This window comes from Sapajus apella, unplaced genomic scaffold, assembly GCF_009761245.1.
Source record: "Sapajus apella isolate SASKATOON/1434 unplaced genomic scaffold, GSC_monkey_1.0 scaffold3, whole genome shotgun sequence".
In the NCBI taxonomy this organism is placed as follows: Eukaryota; Metazoa; Chordata; class Mammalia; order Primates; family Cebidae; genus Sapajus; species Sapajus apella.
Genome location: NW_022436943.1, coordinates 47,704,657 through 47,728,177, shown reverse-complemented (window position 1 = coordinate 47,728,177; position 23,521 = coordinate 47,704,657). Strand labels below are relative to the sequence as shown.

Below are 23,521 nucleotides of genomic sequence, written 5' to 3'. Positions count from 1 at the left end.
GTCCCCAAATTATTGCTTAAACTCACTAGTTTAATATCTATTCTTTTCATAAATCTTCTAATTAGGCCAGACTGTGATTTGTGTTGCCATGTCTACTTCCTGTACTTTTTTGGGAAAGATAATAGGGTGAGTCTGGAATAAATATTAGGTGGTCAAAGGTCAGAAACTGCATAATTAGACACACTGAGTTATTTGTACTAAAGGAATAGTATATTCATTAAACAATTCCTTTTCTGTAATCTCAGAGTGAAGCTGCTTTGGTACTTATCTTTTTCTTTCCTTTTTTTTTTTTTTTCTGAGCTAGAGTCTCGCTCTGTTGCCCAGGCTGGAATGCAATGACATGATCTCAGTTCACTGCAACCTCTGCCTCCCTGGTTCAAGCGATTCTCCCTGCCTCAGCCTCCTGAGTAGCTGAGATTACAGGCACCCGCCACCATGCCTGGCTAATTTTTTGTATTTTTAGTAGAGATGGGGTTTCCCATGTTGGTATCGAACTCCTGACCTCAGTTGATCTGCCCATCTCGGCCTCCCAAAGTGTTGGGATTATAGGCATGAGCCACTGTGGCCAATGCTTTGATACTTTTCTTATTAAGCTTATTATAAATAATATGGAGTTTTCCCCTTCATTTGTGATTGTATATTGCTTTTTACACCCATGATAATAGACTGAAATATCACATTAAGAATCATCATTTCCATGAAAGCATAATAAATAAATAGACTAGGAAATAAGACTCTTTGCTTTTCAGATTTTCTTTTATTTCGAGTATGGATTTACATACCTTGTAAAGTAGTGATATGGTTTGGTTCTGTGTCCCCATCCAAATCCCATCTCAAATTGTAATCCCCAGGTGTGGAGGGAGGGACATGGTAGGAAATGATTGGATCATGGGGGTAGTTCCCCCATGCTGTTCTCATGATAAGGAGGAAGAACTCACGAGATCTGATGGTTTTAAAAGTGGCAGTTTCCCCTATACACTTGCTCTCTCCTGATGCTGTGTAAGATACGCCTTGCTTTCCCTTTGCCTTCTGCCATGATTGTGTTTCCTGAAGCCTTCCCAGCCATGCAAAACTGTGAGTCAATTAAACCTCCTTTCTTTATGTTACCCAGTCTCAGGTAGTATCTTTATAGCAGTGTAAGAATGGATTAATATAGTATTGTTAAATTTAATGGAACATTCAACAATGGAAATGATAAATTAGTTTCTAATAAATAATAGAATTCACTCTATATGCCATTGGCCCTGTTTTTGTGTTCCAGCATCACCATTGTTGTAAAAATGTTTTGTAGTTTTATAATGGAGACTAAAATGTAGAAACTATAGGTGTTGCACATTTCTTTTACCAAAGTCTATTGATTTTCAATTTAGGTTGTATCTTTTAGTAGTGTTAAAAGATAATCTTGAGAAAAATTAAAGTTAGCAGAGTTCATTTGAGCAAAGAGACAACTCGTGAGTTGGGCAGCTTTCTGAACCTGTACTGGTGACAAACCAGCACAGGTTTAGAGAGCTCCTCCTAGTGAGACATGGGCAGGCATTATTTATAGACAGATGGAAGTGACATACAGAAACAGCCTTTTGTTTACAAGTTGGTGTTATCCTTATTTGGAGGTGTCTGAGCAGCTTGCAGCCTGCCATTGGCTGAAAGGTCAGCTCCTATTATTGGCCAAGGGTCAGCTACTTGTTACAAGAATATACCTGAGATAGGTTGCAGTTTTTTTACATACAAAATTAGATTGCAGTTTGCTACATATGGAAGCAGCTCTAGGCCAAATTTAATTTAGCAGGTTCCCCCTTTTGATCAGTCTCTCAATTTTGAGAGATTGACCAAAATTTTGGGCATTGACACCACTCTTTTTGTCACTATCATAAAAGACTTGTTTGCTCTCTATTTAATTCACAATTCTTAATGTCAGGTAAGCTGAATGTTTATGTTCTCTTCACATTTTTATTCTATCCATGGTGAGGCCATTTGACGTGTAGTGGATGGCTATACTTGAGCATTTAATACTCTTGTGAGGATATGGTACACCAGGGAGACTATTATCATGGCTATCAGGAGGATAATGCTAAGAGACTGAAGTATACTTAACAAGCCCCCCTGTCAATTGAACCAGTCAAAATTAGATACATAAAAAACGAGCCAAAGAAAAATCTACTTGTTTTAACCAAGTAGCTTATTTATTGATTTCCGGCAACTGAGTTTCTTTCATACCAGATGTATTTATGCAAGTGCAGCAGGAGGTGTTAGCTATTGCATATAGTCTTCTTTGTTCAGCCAGCAGAGTCCAAAGCAATGGTGCTGTCTAAAACAGGTTTAGCAAGAGAATTTGTAGAAGTTTGCTGGACAACTATAGCCTTTGCAGTAGAGTCAGCTGTAGTAGCTAATGTTTGAGACAAAGTTCTAATCATAATGTCATTTACATCTATGCCAAGCCACGGAAGGAGTATTTTACAAAAAAAAAAAAAAAAAAAAAGCCCATTTGGAGGGATTTGCACCTGCTGGCAAATTTGCATCTGCTGGAAAATTGAAGTTAGCAGTGACAGTGACAGCAATACTGTTACAATTTCTAAACCACATTGGCTCCTTATTTTCCACTTATAGATACATGGAATTGCCCACATATATAGTTGATCATTAAATCCTCCACAGATAAAAATATATCTTGGAGGTACACAACAGACAGTTCCTTGTGGAATGCTTTGTACATTAGAGGTAACTATTAGAAAAGCATTAGCAATATTTGTCTAAGGCTCCATTATTGAATCATTGCAAAGTTGGAGGCTACTGACAAGGAATTAGGGTTATACATTTGTCTACAAACTGTCAAATTGTCTTTCTTTGGTTTTCTTATACAATTTTAGGCCTAATTTAACTGCAAAACCCTCACTATGGGTTTTGCCTACTGTTAGTAGCATGCCATATCTAACATTCAATTGCAGAAGCTATTAATTATGAAATCTTAATTATCACATTATCTTGCCGTATATAAACAGAAAAGGAACACAGACCAAAGAGGAAAAAAATCACAGGTTTTATGGTGACAGAGAAGTCTTGATCTGTAATCTTGGGAAAGCTGTTCACATTGAGGATGCCATCTGCTTCTGGGTAAAATAAAAAATAGCTTTCCTGGTCAGCCTTACCTTGAGGTCTCTGGTATACAGTAAGAGTCTAGAGGGACCATCCTGAGTTAAGAGATGTGGATCCAAGATTCGAAGCCCTGAAATTTTACTGCAGAGAACAACTTGGTATTGTTTCTTCCAAAAGAATTCAAGAGCAGTGTTTCTATGGTGTCTTTTTCAAAAGACCTAATCTCCAGGTTCTAGGCAGTGAAAGGTCTGATTGTCATCAGTTGGTGGGTCATGAAGGGCTTCTTTTACCTGATGAAAATATACTTCAGCATCTTACGTTTAAACCTCTCAATATTACATCATGTCAGAGTTTTTAAGAGTGGTAGATACACAAGTTTCTATTATCAGGGACATAAGCCTTTTAGTAACTATTACATAAGGGATCAATCTATGTTTTCTAGTGGAATGGATCTGATTACCATCAATTGGTAATACCTTTGACCAAGGCCGTCAAGTCAATTCAGTTAGCTTTTGTTTAATGCCGTTGTGTTTGTAAAACCTTATTTGTTTTATAACTTGTCCATTGAAATGAATACCTCTATCACTGGAGATTTCTCCAGGAATACCCCGTAAAGGAAACACATTTTCTGATAACCTTGTAGTTACTCTTATAGCATCAGCCTTATGTACAATCAGAAAGCTTCTATATAATCATAAAACCTATGTTAAATGTGGTAATTGGATGTTCATCTTTAAGTGTTCAAATGATTCATTAGGTGCTAGAAATGTATTATTTGAGGTTTTTTATTATCTTACCAGAATTATGGGTTTGCCAAACCAAACATTAGTTATAAACCACTTTAGCAATCTTAGAACAATCACTCAAACAATTTTTTTCCTCATAATTTAGATCGTTTTGTCTCTTCTATGATGAGTCATGGAGTGCAGAGCTTTTAACAATGGAAGCTTTCAGGAGTCAGGAATGACCAGGCAGCCGTCCAGTCTTTCCATGAGCCCATGCTTAACATTGGATTTATATCCTTTTAAATAAACAATTTTATTTCTCTAATTCAGGTGCATAGCACTTGTTTATTATACATGTTATCATAGGTAATTTGACTTGGATTAATCTCATGGATTAATCCCATGGAGTTCATTCAAACTGTAGCAATTTCAGTACTGGTTGAGCTGTGAAAATCTGCCAAGGCATTTCCTTAGTATTTAATTAATTCTTGTTCTGCCTGTTGGGTTAGCAGTTTTATGAACCAATGAGTATTTTTCTTAGAGTTCTTGGACTTAGTCCAATGGTATGATCTTAAAGTTACCAGAAACTTGTACTTCTCAGAGTCCTGTTTACATGAATCTCCTTGAAGATGTAATGCTTTAGGCTTATAGTTGCTCAGGAAAGTACCATAGTAAATAATAACCAAATGTAAATGATAAAACTTAAAATAGCCATGACTAAATATTTGATGAGTGTTCATTACAGTGCAGTTGACAGGGAAATTTGATTATTTCTGTTGCACACAACATTTGAATATGATAGCTACAGTGATGATGGATTGCATTATACCAGAACTATCAGATTGCTGTGAATTTCATACAGTTTTTGAAACACACAATAACACATCCATACAAATGAAACTCAAAGAAGGTTTGGCATAACTTATTTGGCATTACTTCTCATATAATTTAATATGTTAGATAAGCCCAATTAATTTAATATCTGTCTTTTTATATAAGGAGAAGCATTCTTCTGAGCCGTTTCAAGGGCCTGTCTGGAAAATCAAAGTTGAGGTCAAGAGAAACACTTTATTGAGAATCTAATTTTGCGAAGTATGTCAAAAATATCAAATGCTTTAAAATACGTGATTAAAATACGGTTACAGGTCACTGTGAACAGTAGTCATTCCTTTAACGAAAGTAATAATTACAGGACTTCAAAGGTATATACAGAAAGCTACATAGTTGTGGAGAAACCTTAGCGCTTTTAATAGAGAAGATTTTGTTTTCTTACGCGGTCAAACACCTAATAAAAGCAACAGGGACCACAAGAAATTACTTTGGTAAAACACAGAATCTTTGTTTCCTAGACCAATTACCTAAAAGGTAAAGAAAAGCTTTTCACTATTTCCTGTTAAGAGCAGACCAGTAGTCCAAGAAAATCTTACAGTTTAAAACAGGGGACCACATTCTAGTTTTGTATTAGTATACTTTTGATATTAATGCTCACCTTTTAAAAGAAAAGCTTATAAATAATTTCCATCTAATCTTAGCTGTCTTTGTCACACATAAAATTCTTTTTACAAGATTCATCCTTCGCAAACCTACAATTTTCTTCCACATTTAGATTTTGTTTTATACTTTTCCTGTTCTCATCTTGGAACAACAACTCTACTTTCAAACAAAAATTACATTTTCCCTTAATGAAATAAAACATCCTTATACTTTATAGCTTTTGCTTACTAAAATTATGTATTACTTTTATACTTTATATAAAACTATTTCTCTTATTTTTAGTAATTTTAGTATATAAAGTAGAATTCTAAACTCTTAGTGACCTTAATTTCCAAAGGACACTAGGAAGCAAGTAATTGTGAACTATTTGTCACACCAGCAATCTGAGATTTGCAAATCTACGAAGCATAATATCTGGAAGCATGTACTTTCTCATAGCACAGTTTGTCAGTGTGGCACAGAACATGTTTACTAATGGCCCCAAGTATCTTTAGTCTCTCTGTAATAAGAATGTGTAGAAGAAGCAAAATGTTATCTCTGTCTTCTTTGGGTTTTTGGCTAGACCTGAGAATAAAATTGTGCACATTTTTCTCAGCCTCAAATTTCCATTCTTGATGATAAGAATGTTAAAATCTTCCAATATAGGGAAGACATCTTTCACATGGGACTTTTATCTTACATCTATTTAACTCGTTTTTAATAATTATGCTCGGATTGCTTATCAAGATGGGACATCAAACAGCTAGTCATCATCTTAAGTTACTTGTCTTGCTGACGAATTTTGTAATGTAGAGATAACATAAGTTTATTTTTCCGGTAAACCTAGGTAGGAAATGTCATGTATCTGTGTTAATTTTAATGTTAACAACTATGAAGATATGTCTGTTTTAATCAAACCAATAATATTCTTTTTTGCCAAAGATTACCCAAGTCATATGAACTTCAAAAAGTATTTGGGTCAGTTCCTATTCTTGTGAACAAATACTTCATTTATATAAATGCTTATTTTTCTTTAAGTCAATTGAATAGCATTCTTATACAATTTAATTTGGCAATATCACGGAAATAGAAAATATCACACATATATATACATCATAGATGCAGACATACATAATCATATAAACAGATATTATACCTTTCATTTAAAACTTTTAGCCATGTTCCACATACAATAATACAACACTTACTAATTTATTACAGAATACCTGAATCGCCAGGTGCGGTGGTTCACGCCTGTAATCCTAGCTCTTTGGGAGGCTGAGGCAGGTGGATGATCTGAGGTCAGGAGCCTGGCCAACATGGCGAAACCTCATCTCTACTAAAAATACAAAATTAGCCAGGTGTAGTGACACGCATCTGTAGTCCCAGCTACTCAGGAGGCTGAGACAGGAGGGTTACTTGCAGCCAGGAGATGGAGGTTGCAGTGAGCCAGGATCATGCCACTGCACTCCAGCCTGGCAACACAGGGAAACTCCCATCTCAAAAAAAAAAAAAAAAAAAAGGGAATACTTGGATCCAAATTGGCTTTCTGGCCAGTGAAATAAGATTTCCTGCCCAGTTAGCTGCAACTTTTGAATGATATTTGTGAAAAAGACTTTTAAGATCTTTTAAATTTCCTTCTGTAAAGAACCTTTTAAAGAGGCAGTCTTTGATTTATCTTATAAATGCCTCTGTTTGCCAGTTAAAGAATGCATCCCATTGCTTTTGTGGCATTGGGATCCTTTCTTTTCTGATACACCTCACAAGTGAACAGTTTATTCTAGGTTAAAACTTCCCTATTGTGACCACTGCAATTATAAGTTATCCTTAGTAAGATTAAGGACAATTTTTTCAAAAATACACAGGTTCTGGGCCTGCAATTTTTCTCTATTAAGTTAGCCAGTGTCCCAGAAGGTGGAGTTCCAGACACTTTAGGTTTAGGGGAAACCACTTTCAAAAGGTACCTACCTGAATCCTCCAATGGGATCCAATCCAATCCTGAACCCCTTCTAGTAAAACATGTGCAAATAAAGTCAGTGAGCTCAAAACTCAAATTCATGGTGTTCAAATCAGAGGGATCAATGTGCACAGTGGGCTCTGGCCCTTTGCTTGGACACTTGGAGCTCCTGGAGGTATACTTCAGGTCTCACTTTTGATGCCAAACTGCTAAAAGAAAAACTTCAGACAAACATATAACAAAGTTTATTTGAGCAAAGAAATAACTCATGAATTGGGCAGCACTCTGAACCTTTAAAGGTTCAGAGAGCTTCTTCCAGCAATGTAGGCAGAGAGTATTTATAGACAGAACAAGGAAATTATACACAGAAATAGCTTTTTTGCTTACAGCTTGTGTCTGCCTTATTTGGACATGTTTGAGCAGTTTGCAGCCTGTTACTGGCTGAAAGCTGAGCTGCTATGATTGGCCAAGATTCAGCTACTTGTTGCAAGAATATATTCTTAAGGTGAGTTGCAGTTGGTTTGCCTACTGTATCAGGTTACAGTTCACTATGTACTCAGGCAGCTTTAGGCCAAATTTAATTTAACAGTAGCATAACTTATTTTAAAAAATGTATATATCAGGCATAGTTTATCCTAAAAAGTATTTTAGATGCTTTTGCTAATATTGGACCAAAGGTTTTTTATAAAGAAGTTATTTTTAAAGGGAAATATAATAAAGAGGACATATACAGGTTAAGTCTTATAATGAACATTCAGACTTGTCTGTTTTATGTACTGGAATCTTGTCATCAATTAAAATAAGTTTGAAATTGTTGCTTGACATTTCTTTTAAGGATTTTGTCTTAATGACATTTTACTTGCATTCTGCAAACAGGAAAGTATGAGTGTAACATTAAAAAAATAAAAATGCAGTGAGATGGGGGTAACTTGACATACTTTTTCTGTGATGAATTTTGTAGAAATAATAATAATTTAAAAAGCCTTAAATATATTCCCTCTCTCTTCCTGTTGCTCTTTTTCTCTCTCTTTGGTTCAGTAATGCTACTTATAGGAACCTATTCTAAGGAATTTTCAGAGGAGTGCAAAATGATATAGGTACAAGTTAATGTTATTTGAAAGAATGAAAAAATAACACAAATATATAAGTCTATTAAATGACTAAATCATGATAAATTTTCATGAATAAAATTATTTTTTTAAAAAATTTGAAGATGTGGAAAATATTTGTTATTTAATGCTTTGTGGAAAAGGCAGAGTACAGTTTTGTGTATACATCTTTATAGAATAAAGATTGAAGGATAATACATCAAAATGTTTATTTCTTATAAATTGTGGATCCTTTTAAGGTTCTTTTTGCTTTTCTGAATCTCATTAACTTTTTATGATTGTATAACCTTTATAATTAAAAATAAACCGAAGAAATTTAGTATTTTAGATGTGTTTTCTAATTTTTACCTCAAAATTCCTCTTAATGAAAAACAAACTCAATATCCTCATCCTTTTAACATATGCAACTGTGAATATAAGTATGTAATACTTTTACATAAAAATGGCTTGTTTAATGTAAAATATTTGCAGTGAAACCCCTATTATAGCAATCAGTTTTGACTAAAAAGTACAGACAAAGGAAAAGTTGACTTAAAACTTTACTTCCTCAAGAACATATTGGAGAAAGAGATAGTCTCATTTCAAACAATTTTTATTTGACTTACTACAGCATAAATCAGCAGTTTATAGCAACTGTCTTGTTTACCCTTTAGCAAAGACTTTAAAATGTAAAACCTAAAGGAAAGAAATTGATATGTAATTGTTATCTCATGGATTCTTGCAGATAATTTTTCTATCCTATGTATTTCTACACATGGAATCCTATTAAGAACAACTTTTCCTTCATTGGAAAGTGTCTAAGAAAGAGGACATGTAAGGAAGTTTGGATGTTGGTTATTTTTGCCACTATTTTGAATAAACTCTTACACTTTAGGAAAGCAGAATATTTTGCTATTAAGGATTTTGTTCTGTGTTCATGAGGAATGGTCATCTGGTTTTCTCTCCTTTGTAGAATTCTTGGTTAAGCTTTGTTTTTTAATGTTACTCTGTCCTCATTAAATGAGTTGAAAAGTATTTTCTCATCTATTTTTTGGGAAGAACTTTTGAGTTTGTAAGATTGGTGTTTTTTCTTCAAATGTTTTAACAGAATCGTCAATGAAACCATCTAGGTTTGGAAGGGTGTGTGTGTGTGTGTTTAAATATAAAGTTGTTTGGTAACAAATCAGTTTTGTTAGAGCTATTCAGATTTTTGTTTGTTTAATCTTCTGCTAGTTTCAGTAGACTGTATTTTTTAAGGAATTTGTCCATTTCATCTATGTTGTTGAATTTGTGGGCACAACATTTTTCATAATATTCTATCTTTTTACTGTCTGTGAGATCTGTAATGATGCCCCCTCTTTCATTCATGATATGAGTAATTCTTATTTTCTTTTTGTCTATCAGTGTAGCTAGGAGCTAGGGTCTTATTATTTTATTGATCTTTTTGAATAACCAATTTTGACTCTTGATTGTTTGCTTTCTGTTTCTTTGCTTCTTCCTACTAGTTTATGTTTACTTTGCTTTTTAACTTCTTAAGATAGAATCATAGATTATTTATGTTAGACCTTTCTTCTTTTTAATATATTTCAAACTATAAATTTCTTCCCAAGCGTTTATTTAGCTGCATTCTACAAATTTTGATATATTGCATTTTAATTGTTAATCAGTTTGAAACATTTTCTAATTTCCTTTTTGGTTTCTTCTTTGGTCCATGTATTTAGAAGATGTTTAATTTCCAAATTTGTTTTTTCATGAATCTTATTGTTACTGATCCCATTATAGTCAGAGAATGTATTTATGATTTTAATCAAATTTATTAACACGTTTTGTGGATCAGCATGTGTTCTATCTTGAGGAATGTGCCATCTGTACTTGAAAATAGTATATATTCTACAGTTGTTGGGTGTCGTTTTGTGTAAATATCAGTTAGATCAACATAGTTGATACTGTTCAACTTTATTACTTACTGATATTTTTGCCTAGATTTCTGTCAATTACTGAGAAAAAGTCTTTTATATCTCTAAGCATAATTATGGAAGTGTTTGTTTTCCACTTTAATTCTGTTAGATTCAGCATCACACATTATGAAATTCTGTTATTAGGCATAAACATTCAGTTGTTATACCTCCTGATGCATTGACCCTTTTGTCATTTTGAAATGTCCCTGGTTTATTTATGGTAATATTTTTTTGTCTTTTAAGTCTACTTCATCTGATATTGAGCCATTCCAGCCTTTATAATTCTACTGTTTTATACAAACAGTATATTTTTTTGCCATCCATTTACTTTCAGCCTATTAAACTGTAATCCTTGGGATATCATATAGTTGGCTCTTACTTTTTAAATTCATTTTTACAGTCTCTAATTTTAATTGGAGTGTTTAGTCCATTAAAATTGCATGTAATTTTTGATATGGTTGGATATAAGTTTACTACTGTACTGTTTGTTTTCTGTTTGACCTTCTGTTTTTCTGTTTCTGTTTTCCTTTCCTGCATTCTTTATGCTTAATTGAACATTTCTTCAAATTCTCCTTCAAATCATTTATTAGGTTCTTAACTATGTTCTCTTTGTATTTTGTCTGTATGTGTAGTTATTCTAGGGATTACAGCATGCATTCCTAACTTTTTGGACTCTTTTTCCTTTTTTTTAGAGATGGGGTTTCTTCATGTTGGTCAGGCTGGTCTCGAACACCCAACCTCAGATGATCCGTCTGCCTCCGGCCTCCCAAAGTGCTGAGATTACAGGCGTGAGCCACTGTGCCTGGCCAACTTTTTGGACTCTTATAGCTAATATTGGACCATTTTATTTTCATCATAGAAATGTTGCAGCTAAATTATCAAATTGGTCCATTTACTCCTCTGTTCATCCTTAATGCTATGATGTCATATGTACTGCATCTACATATTTTATAAACACTATAAAGCAGTGTTGTAATTTTTGTGTTAGACAATCATGTCTATTTAAATTAAGTTACTAGGAAAAAGTACCTTTTATATTTACCCAGACACTTACCACTTCTGATGGTCTTTATTCTTTCCTCAGGAACTTACTTCTCAACTGCTATTTCCTTTCAGACTAAAGAGCTTCTCTTGCATTTTCCATATTGCAGGTTGACTAACGCATTCTTATAGTGTCAGTTATCTGAAATGCATTTTGCCTTCATTCTTAAAGGATATGTTTTTTGGATGTAGAGTACTGGACTAATACCCATTTTCTTTCTGCTTACTCAAGTCATTGTTTTTTGTATTTAATATGCCATTTATTTCTGACTATTTTAAGATTTTTTGCTTTATGATTATTTTTCTTCATATTTATTCCACTAGAAGTCCACTGAACTTCTAGAATCTTTTGACATTTTTGTCTTCCACCAATTTTGGGAAATTTGTTGCCATTATTTATTCAAAGAGTTTTTGTTCCTAGTTTCTGTACTTGTCTTTTCACTACAATTATACATATATTAACATATATTAGCCCTTTTAATATTTAGCCATTTCTCCCTGAGACTCTGGTTTATTGTTTTTCAATTCTTTTAGTCTCTGTTGTTCAGACTGAATACTTTTTATTGATTTGACATCATTTTCACTAACTGTTCTGTCATCTTCATTCTGCTTGTAAGCCTATCCAGTTAATTTTTTAAAATTTTAATTTCTATTTTTTTTTGAGACAGAGTCTTGCTCTGTTGCTCAGGCTGGAGTGCAGTGGCACAATCTTGATTCACTACAACCTCCACCTCCTGGTCAAGCAATTCTCCTGCCTTAACCTCCTGAGTAGTTGGGCTTAACAGGTGCCTGCCACCATGTCTGGCTACTTTTTGTATTTTTAGTAGGGACAGGGTTTCACCATGTTGGCCAAGCTGGTCTTAAACTCCTACCTTGTGATCTGCCTGCCTCAGCCTCCCAAAGTGCTGGGATTACAGGTGTGAGCCACTGCCCCTGGCCCCAGTTAATTTTATAACTTCAGATAATGTACCTTTCAGTTCTAGAACTTCTTATTGGTTCTTTTTTCAGTATTCTGTTTCTCTGATGAGATTTCCTGTCTTATCATTCATTTAAGCATATTTTTATTTGCATCTTTGACTATACTTTTAATTACTCCTTTAAAGTTTTTGTCTCCTAATTCTAACACTTGAGTAACTTTGGGATTGGTCTCTGTCTATTGTCTTCTGAAAATGGGTCATATTTTTCTTTTTCCTTGTTTGTGAAGTAATTTTGGATGTATCCTAGTTATTGCTGTAATTATTACATTGTAGAGACTCTAGATTCTGTTTTATTCATCTGAAAAGCATTGATTTTTGTTTGTTTTAGCAGGCATTTAATGGTTAGGTTCAAACTGCAAACTATTCTAGGCTGCCCTCAAATCTTTACTCATTTTACCTTTAGCTGGCATTTTTGAAGTTTTTCCTGCACATGTGTGGTTCCACAAGTCAGCTATAGACTTGAACTGAATATATGCAGAGAATTTAGGACTCTTCCTTTCTGACTCTATCCTTTCCAGGATTCTTCCCCTCACTTTCTAGTTGCTTTGGTTACCTGGCACCTCATCCTGTGGTTCTTCAGACAGACTGAGGAATTTTCATCAGAGCTTTAGTTGCTCTGCATGTTGTGACTGGGGCCTGCCCACAGGCTGAAAGCTGCAACAAACAGGTAACTAACTCACTTAGTGTCATTTCTTTTTCTGTGTTGATTCCCCTCTAGAATCAGCCTGGTTTCAATAATTTTCTAGTGCTTTCAGGTAGTTGATTTGTTATATTTTTGTCTGCAGTTTATAGTTGTTCCATGCAGGAAAATTCCTCTGATAAGAGGTTACTCAGCCATTGTGGAAAGTAATGTGGCAAATGTGGTATGGTGAAGTGCAAGCTTAATTGTTATTTTATTATTTTAAAATATCCAGAAAAGGAAGAGTATGATGTGTATAATACACACACACACACACACACACACACACACACACACACAGAGAGAGAGAGAGAGAGAGAGAGAGAGAGAGAGAGAGAGAGAGAGAAAGAACTGTTTTAACTCCATAGTTCACTTAATAAAACATTGGAGCAGAAAACATTTCCAATGTAAGTATAGATAGTTTACCATATGTCAAAAGAAAATTCTTTAAAAAATATGGAAATAAACCTTCTGGGATTTATTGTGACTATTTTCAGGGATATTAGCAGTAATTACATTTTAAAACCTGTAGATGACTGAAACCTTGGGCTGATTTACAAGTTCTGTTATGTATTATATAGGTAACTTTTTTTTTCTTTTTTCTTTTTTTTTTTTTACTTCTGATGTATGTTTTGTTTTGATTCAGTTAAAATAAGAAAGAATAATTTCTGATTTAAAAAAAATTTGGGCCTGGTGCAGTGGCTCATGCCTGTAATCCTAGCACTTTGGGAGGCTGAGGCAGGTGGATCACCTGAGATTAGGAGTTCAAGACCAGCCTGGCCAATGTGGTGAAACCTGATCTGTACTAAAAATACAAAATTAGCTGGGAGTGGTGGCATACGCCTATAGTACCAGCTACTCGAGAGGCTGAGACAGGAGAATCACTTGAACCTGGGAGGTGGAGGCTGCAGTGAGCTGACATCGCACCACTGCATTCCAGCCTGAGTGAGACAGAGCGAGACTTTGTCTCAAAAAAAATATATAATAATAAAATAAAATAATTTGATGGATACTTTCCAATAAGATTTTCACTTTCTAGGAAATGTTCTTTTCATGATTCCTCTTGTACTCTGTAGGTTCTTTGTGAAGCAGGAGGTAGAATCTGTGTTTTGATTTTACTTTCATCTCCGTGCCAATAGTTTTCCTTCCTGCTCTATCTCCTTTATTTTATATTTCTTTCTCTTAACATCTCTTAATTGCCGCTAGTTTTTTATGTGTAGTAGGAAAGAAAGTTTAGGAATATTGATTATATTATTTGATTTTTTTCTTTATTCCACTACACGTTTTTTTAACTTGCCTAGCTCTTTTCTTCTTTGCTAATGTAAAAATTTTTAAATATTTTACTCAATGAGTTGGGAATTTGAAGAAGTAAAAGCAAGGACTCCATATATTCTCATTCTATTGGGAAGGTCCTGCTTGTTGAATTTTTAGGTATTTCAAGATGTTCCAGTCAACTGACAAGGACTTCTCACAGTGTCAGAACTGTAGTGATGATGAGAGTAAAGCAACTAACAAATAGTTCTGGTATGTAAGTAACCACTTTTGCATGTTTACTTCACCAGAAAATTCTCTGGAGAATAGCAATATCCTGTATTCCCTGTTAGATATTTGGAAAACCACTTGCATGCTTTCAAAGTAGATTTTGAGTTAATCATGTTAATCAAAGAAGAATAATATATTTTAATCATACATGAGATTTCTGAAACATTAGTATATATCTTCACTTCTTAATTCTTCTAAAAAAGAAAAAGTAAAACTTAAACTTCCTTTCTTAGAACTTTCTAAATATATGAAAATTAAACTCGAGGTTTTAATGTATTCCTTACTGTAAAGCCATTATGGAAATTGTAAGATACCAGTCACTAATGTGGACTATATTTCCTTTGATATATAGATTATCAATGGAGATTTGTTTGATTTTTACTTTTTATACTAAATTAATCTTATGTTGTCACATAAATAAAAAATTTTTAAGATGTATATTTAGTTTGTAATGTGTTTCTTAGGATAATATGGTTGTACTAAATCTTTGGAGTGATCCACTATATGGATTCTTCTCTGTATGATAACAATTCTGTCCAATTGGTTGACTGTAAAGAAGATGGAATTTTCTACCTTTATATTATAGTTTACTCTTAAATGGTGAGATGGTTATTGTTATGAGAATAGGTAGGTTGCTTCTTGTAATAGTTGTTAATTTTTAGATATAATGATGACACTTAAAGATACTCTGGCTTATACTTGGGAAAACATTGTTACTTGTGATTCTGAATAACACCCTACTTTTAAAAGTTGTTATACTGTATAGAGTACCCTATTACCCAGTAGTATAGGTTCCAGAAGTTAAAGTGTTCATTTATATTATCAACAGAGATTAAGGAACAGAATAAAATTCAGTGAAGTCATTGTTTTCATACATTGCTTTAAAAATATTTTCTTCTTTTTAAAGGTATCTAGATCTGTTGGAATATTCATTTTTTCCACTATCAATGATTTTTGTTTGTGTATTTCTTAAGTCATCTAGGGTTGCCATCTTAAAGAAGAGTAGCTATATTTCTAAAGTGTTTTTCTACTTTAGTTAATGCAAACAGTCTCATTATCTAGATGCAAGGACTTTAAAAAATTCTGAAAAACAAAAAACAACCGAACTTACCCAGGTCTGGTCTGTGTTAGGCTTGTAACTAAGCTCAGTTTCATTTGCTGGCCTTTTGATTTAATCCATGCTGATTAATATTTTCTGTATGGATAAGCTTGGTCCATTAACTTAAAGATAATTTATGAATAAACTCTAATATTCTCCCACTTTGTAAATCTTCTGTATTTTCTTCATTGTAATAAAAAATATCATACTATAGTAACTAATTCTTGCCTCACACCCTTTTTTCCTCTTTAGAAAAATTGGAAGCTCCACCACCCACCCCAGGACAGCTGAGATATGGTAATGGTTCTATAATTGTTAAATATGTGTTCATCTATCTTTTGGCCTTGAAATAATTGTATCATTCATTGATAGCACAGAAGAGTCAGTAAATTAAATCTTTCCAGATAGAGTAGATTATCCTGTTCATTACCTGAAGCACAAAGTTTATAAACTTGACTGATGACATAATACAATATTCAAATATCTAATATTGTTAAAAAGATCTAATATTATTAAAATATTATTGCCATTTAGAAATAGAATTATTTTATGATAGAAGTTTTCTTAATTTCAAGGAAAAAGGATGTATTTACTTTAGTTTGAATTTAAGTTGGGTAAATGCAGAACTACAATTTCTAGGCCCAAGGCTAGATAGAACTGTTCTCTGGTGGAGAAAATGCTTCTGGCTGGCTGACAGTAAGAATGAAAAAAGTAAACCTTATTTAAACAACCAAGAAGAAGGACCTTATTACAATGCTGCTTTCTTTCTCTTTTCTCTATTATGATAGGAATAAATATTCAGAATAAATAAATATTCAAGAATATACCAAAATAGCATAAAACAAGTTGGGATGTTATAAAGATAGAGGAAGTGAATTATTTAACAGTATAGTGAATTAGATTAGGTTGTAAATTAAAGCTAAATATGAAATATGATTTACTAACAACTGCTAAGTTTGAGAACAGTGTTTCTGAGAGTAAATTGAAGAAGCCACAAATTAGTAGGAGATCATTACATACTAGAGAGCAAATATATATAATTAAAAAAAAATAATGGTCAGTTATTTTTTCTCTGACAGGTAGAATGTAATTTATATTAGAAATTAGTAACTTTCCTCAAATACCAAAACAGTTTAGGAATTATTTGAGACTTCTCTTCCCAATTAATCTTTCATGATCCTCCCAGCTTAGAGTCATACAATCTATAGTTCATAATACTGTATAATACTATTATCATTTTTTTATAGGTGATATTGAAATTTACTGTTTATATGGCTGTGTTATCATACCTAAACCCCTTTAGGGCTGGGCACCAAGTCTTATTTATCTTTGTATCTCAGGTGCCCAGTGGAGTGCCCTGTATATACATATTTAATGTTTTGAAAACCAATTTTTTTTCCTTTGAGTTAAAATAAGCTTTAATTTTAGGACATATTTACATAGGTATAAACATTCAAAACAAGTCTTATAGTTCAAAGTGATTATTATAACAGAGTGCCTTGGTTTTACTGACCAAGTTTTACTAGGATAGCAATTTGTATACTCTTAATTTAAGATCACCTAATTTTAAGATATTTGTAACTGGCCAATTTTAGAGATGCTATTAAGTGAATCCCAAAATGTTAATTAATTCTAACCAGTTTCATAATTATTTTGCTATACTTAAGTAGCTTTCTCTTCACTGTAAATGTTTTATTTAGTGAATTTTTAGAATTTCATTATATTCTTAAACTATTAAATTTGTAATGTGTATTGGTTCTGGAAGCTGCTTTTCATAAAATTTTGAGTGTTTAGTGAACAACCAGACTTAGCCAATAAGTTAAAAAACTAAGGCTAGATTCTTTGAAAAATTTCGTTTTATTAGTGTTCTGCTTGATTTTTACCATCTTTAATAACTTAATATTTTTTATAATTAAAGATATTGTCCTTGATCTTGGACATTCTTACTTAAAAACAAGAAGAAAATTTAAATGGCCTATTTTATACTTGTTGTGTACTGGTTTCTGTAATATTGTATAGCTATAATAATATTGAAATAATAGTATTCTTATACTGTATATAGTATTGTACCTTAGTCTTAGTCACTGATAGTGGTTGTGGGCAGAAGTGCTTTTTTTTTTGACTGCTTATTAGCTTTCCCTGATAGGTGCAGAGCTCAATATAGTAATATCAAATTTTTAAAACTTCTGGATTATATTTTAATTATACTTTCTGTGGCAATAACTGCAGTAAAAGAAAAAAGACTCTGAAAATTAATAAACACATATAACCAGTTGGTTTAAGAGACTATTTTTTGGATGTTTATTTATTTATTTAATGTTTGTTGAAAACAAACTATTTTTTAATGCTTGTTGAAAAAAGTTCTCTACTGAACAGATGTTCACTATACCTTGGCAGTTTTATAGATTAATTAGAATAAAGTCTTTTAACTATTCCCAGCTTTTAATCTGTTTCACAATCTGCCTTCAATTCTCTCAATCTGGAATTCTCTTTCTTTCCATGTTAGTGGTCATCAACTTAATTAAATAATATTTTTTGAGCATATCCTATGCCCTCGGTATTCTGCTGAAGATGTAGATATGAAAGAAATGAAAATAAATATATAAGAAATATATAGGTGTTAGTAGTTACATATCTCAGATCATTTAGATTATATACCCAGTAGATGAGGTAAGGTGTGTTTTTGGTAGCAACAGGTGAAGTTACAGTTTGATTTAAATAAAATATTGATTGTTTATAGTTTGCAATAGCATTTAGGAATATTAGTAAATTGTGGGGGGTGGGAAAGATTGCACATAGATGAGATAATCACCATTTACTAACATTTCTTTAAAAAAAAAAAAAAACGACTGAGTAAAAGCAACCAAATAGCTTCTCTGACATTTGATTTAGGACACTTTTAATTATTTCTAATACAGAAATCAATTTTATAGTATCAGACTTTAGGTGTAAGAGAAAAAGAAATTGATGTCAGTAGCAATTAATCAGGTAAAACATGGTACTTATATATGTTTACTAATTTGTTCTACTGTTAATTGTATGTATATTCATGTGTGTGTGCCTATGTTACCAGTAAGAAAACACAAAAACCTAACACAATTATTTTACATGTTTTGTATTTTTTCCACAATATAGCTTCTATTTATAGCAGTAGCAGCATCTATTGACTATGGAAAATGAGAATCAAATTTTGAAGATTATCAAGTCTGTTTAGGATACTTTGATCATATCATCTGTTTTTGTCATTCTAAAGTTATAGAAATCTTAAAATATATTTTTCTGTTTTTGATGTTTTTCAGTATTCATCCACAATGCGATACCTTTCATAGGGTTTGGCTTTTTGGATAATGCAATTATGATTGTTGCAGTAAGTTCTTTCTCTCACCACTTCTATTTTTAAGTTAATAAATTAATGTGGTCTACATTTTCCTAATAATTTTTCTGTTGTAGTTATAAAGTTTTAATATCATAATGAACAAGGATGTTTTTTACTTATATTAATTAGACTGTAGCTCAATTTTAAGGCATCATATTTATTAATCATTAAGATGTTAAGTAAGCCATTTAAACAAATAGACTTTTGGTAGAGCATTTAGACAGAACATTTAGGGCCTATATTATCCCATTTAATTTCAACATTCTTAATAAAGAAAAATGATATGTAAAATGTTCTGATGTTCTTTGTGTTGGCAATTATCGTCACATATATAGGTAATTATTTGATTTAGTTCCTTGTTCAATTTTCTGACGTGAAAATGTTTTAAAGCATGTTTTGATACATAGTCTAGCCTTCAGCCTAGCCATTTTTTAAAGTTTCAATTCAATTAAATGAATATATCTCCCTTTTGCCTTTGTTCCATCATAGTGTTAAAAAATTCCCCTTTGCTGTGGTATTTTAATGTAAGGGTGCTCTTTAAAAGTGTTTAATCTCAGAGATGGCTGACTTGCCTTTCTTACTACTATGTAAGGCCTTTTGTTAATGTATACCACTATTAGGTTCATACTCTAAAGTCAGAAATGGATCCATGATTAAAATGCAAGTCTTCTAAAACTGCCCAGTGCTCTTTCCATTTTCAAGAACATACCAAAGTTTAGCTACAGCTTATGAATTTATCATAATGAGGTTTTTGTTATAATTAGATTTGATTGACAGTAGTTTTTTAAAATAATCTAGTCAACTCAGATTTCAGTAGTTTCAGAGAAGAGGGCATGGTTCTAAATAGTTGAATAAGTTTCTTACATTCACAGATATATAAATAGGCCAATTTTATTCTTATATACATATTATGAAAATGCCATAATCAGTCAAAAAGCTATTCACTTCTCTTATTTTGTCCAAGTAAGATAGATTGATCACAGTCTAGTTAAGATGACAATTATCAACTTTAAATACATATTTTTAGAATATTTTATGTGAAGTCATTCTTTTCAGGTATTAGCTTTAGACTGAAGGTAATAGATCTTGAATACACTTAGTGGGAGGAGAAAAAAGTATAATGTACTTTGAATACCAGTTTATGAGTTCTCAGGTGGGTCTTAATTAACTCGTTGGAGAAAATCAAAGTGTTTCACACTAGAAACTTTTATGTTAGGACTTACAGAGTTTGTTCTCAGCTTCACTGACTCTAACTTTTAAAAAAATTTGTAAACAATAGCTAAAGTGTAGGATATTGCTGAACAAATGGAATGAACTTAGGATTGTTGAATGTGAGGAAAATACATATGATAGAGGCAGGTTTTCTTTTTGGTGTTTTGGAAATCACATGTACTACAAATGGACATAAATAGATTTGGTTTCAAAATAGGAATTTTAAAAGTAATTTACATTGTGTAGATTATAAATTTTATGTAAACATGGTTCATTCAAGAATAGTTTTGTGTTCTATATAGTCTAACCTTATCTCCAGATTGATGGGGGTCAGCTACTAAACCAAACACCCACATTCTAGGGTCAAATTATTGTAGTATTGTTCACTATTTGATGTTCCCCAGGTCTGGGCCTCATTATTAAGATAACTAAGAGTCCATTGTTTTTCAAGGCCTGAGATGGTTGACTCCAAATTAGTAATACTTGTTATTCTGTTTATATTGAAATCCAGTTTCAGGGGCTTAACAACCATTTTATTTATTTTTTCTTATTTTCTTCCCCCCAGCACATCCAGTACACAGAAAAGCAGTTTTTATTTAAATAATACTGAAATAAATGTTTAAGCCACTGACATCACTACCTGATTAAGAGTAGTAGGTGTGGCAAAAATATCCTGTGATAGTTGCAAACTAATTTAGAGACAATAAAATTTTCCATTGAGGCGTTATAATATGGAATGCTGAGACCAAAACATATAAATAATGTAACTGTAGAATCTATGAAAGGGGAAATAAGTGATTATTATCTTAAGAATGTTTTTCATCTTTTATTTAAAAAGTACTGATCAACCCCTCTCATTGTGGGACAGCTATGACTGTTTTAAGACAGTAAGTTGAGGAGATAGATTCTTCTTTTTTTGTATCATAGACATTTGATGTTTTCCTCCTTCCTGTTAAATGTACTTTCCCACCCTAGTTGTAGTCATAAAAACAAATTCCTGCGTAACCTCTGTATTAGATTTGGCCCTTATATTGGTTGCTCTTCTTACTAAGCCTTTGTTTCATAGTTTTAAAAATATTTTTATATTATTGGATTGCTTTTTATAACTAGGGTTTGTTTTGGGTTACTTTACTTACAGTTTAATTAGATGGAATTTATTAGAATTCTAGAGTAGATTGATTGTATTAAGAATAATGAACCACATGTAACTTTAAGACGACTATTAGTATTCAGTTTATTTATAATTTCTACCTCGCCTATTAACACTTAAGTTTGATGTAACTATGGGACACAGTAAAGCAGTGGATAGTCCATTTCCCTCAAACCATCTTTGACTTTATATGGGGCTTTTCTTGCTGTTAGAAGGACCTTTGGCTGTATTACATTCAACCAAATGATTAAATTATTAAGAGATTCTCCTTGGGCCATTGCCAGCCATTCATTGCTGTTAAGATGCTGTATTTATTATTAGACTGTTACCAGGTGCCTCTCTTCTATATTGGTGCTCTAGTTTTTTTTTTTTTTTTTTTGCATTCACATATAATGATACACATCTTCATTCTTTTTCTCAGTGCCTTACCTTTTCTTTTCTTTCTCTTTATTTCTTCTTCAGAAATCTGTTTCTTGGGGTATATTTACAGCCTTGTAATTTGAACTTTTATGCATTAGGACAAAAGACTTTCGAACTTTTATGCATCAGGCTGTTGGGTCCATATTCAGCAAGAATTATGTCTTAACGTGATGCAACCAAAAGCTCTAGGGGAAATAATCTTGAGGAAAACTCTTTTCTGTTTTGTAAATAATTGATGAGGAATGCAGTTTTTCTACATAACAAATAGGACTTTTTTCCCTTCAGAAATATTGAGATTTGAAACATTTTTTAGAAATGTTCAAGGATCAGTATTCAAGAGAACTCTTGAAAATTAAGTCTTCCAGTGGCAGCATTGCTCAGGGATTAGAACTGAATTAGCGCAATAGATCCTAGGGTTTCTTCTCTATTCTATTAGAACAGTTAAATCATCTTCACTTCAGTTCCTCATTTTTAAAATGAAAGTGAAAATGTGAGCTTCAGAGGAATGATGACATACAGGTAGAAAGTCTTAAACTCAATTCAGTAGCGATACAATAGGGCTTTGTTTTTCATGTAGATCTATTGCACTAAATGCTGTTGCTACTTATAAATGAATGTATAGTTTCACTACTTAATGGTTAAAGAGCTAAGTGTTACAAGGATAACTTTATAAACCCCAATTTCCCTAGAAACTGGTTTAGTCTCTTTTTAATCTTTTGATAGAGTAAATAACAATAGTATAGATGTGTAGTTCAGAATTTAAAATCAATGTGAGTTGGTCTTGTGTTCAAAAGCTTTAAAGCATTTTTCTCTGTGGTAGAAAAATATAAATTCTAGATTTTTAATGATGAATTGTATTTTTACTTGTATTGCTAATTTTATTTTTATAAAAGCCTAATTTGAATGAATAAAATATTATTGATGTTATATCTATATGAATCATATATTTAATAATGTAATGAATTACATTATATGTGCATATTTGATGTATATAATTTTGTAGCACTAACATGTTGATTTAACTATTATATCTGTTTTTATTAATGCTTTGCTATTATTTTATAGTCACTTCAGCTTTAATTTTTAAGATTAATTTTTTATCATATTTCAGGGAACCCATATTGAAATGTCTATTGGAATTATTTTGGGAATTTCAACTATGGCAGGTATTTAATAATAGTTAATGTTGTTATTTCATTGTCTTTACATTTATAAAACATTTCAGTAGGTTTAGAAGAGGGCAATTTATTTGAATGAGTTTACTCATTGGGATGTCTGTTAATTTTCTTCATCCTATTCTTCTAATTCTTAGTTTTGTGTATGTTGCACTTTTTCTGAAAATTTTAGGTACTTTATATTATTAGTTATTGGATAACAGCCCTCTGTTATACTGGTTTCAATAAGACAAGTTTTTCTGGCAATTCAGTGTTACTCCTAAACATTTCTACCCTTTGCCACTATTATTTATTTATGAGACGGTGTCTCACTCTGTTGCCCAGGCTGGCATACAGTAGCGCGATCTTGACTCACCCCTGGGCCCCCGCCTCCTGGGCCCAAGTGATTCTTTTGCCTCAGCCTCCTGAGTACCTGAGACTACAGGTGCCCACCACCATGCCCAGCTAATGTTTGTATTTTTAGTAGAGACGGGGTTTCGCCATGTTGGCCAGGCTGGTCTCAAACACCTGACCTCATCATCCACCCGCCTCGGCCTCCCAAAGTGCTGGAATTACAGGC

The 23,521-nt window shown here is 32.6% G+C and overlaps 1 protein-coding gene across 2 annotated transcripts in view; it reads left to right on the top strand.

Annotated features, from left to right (window-relative positions):
• Positions 1 to 23,521, top strand: part of TMEM65 (transmembrane protein 65) — a 65,195-nt gene that overhangs the window by 30,591 nt on the left and 11,083 nt on the right. For both annotated transcript variants that reach the window (XM_032246544.1, XM_032246553.1), the window contains 3 exons: positions 15,882 to 15,926; positions 18,929 to 18,996; positions 22,899 to 22,953. In XM_032246544.1, the coding sequence (XP_032102435.1) occupies positions 15,882 to 15,926; positions 18,929 to 18,996; positions 22,899 to 22,953 (168 nt within the window). The remainder of the gene's footprint in view (positions 1 to 15,881; positions 15,927 to 18,928; positions 18,997 to 22,898; positions 22,954 to 23,521) is intronic.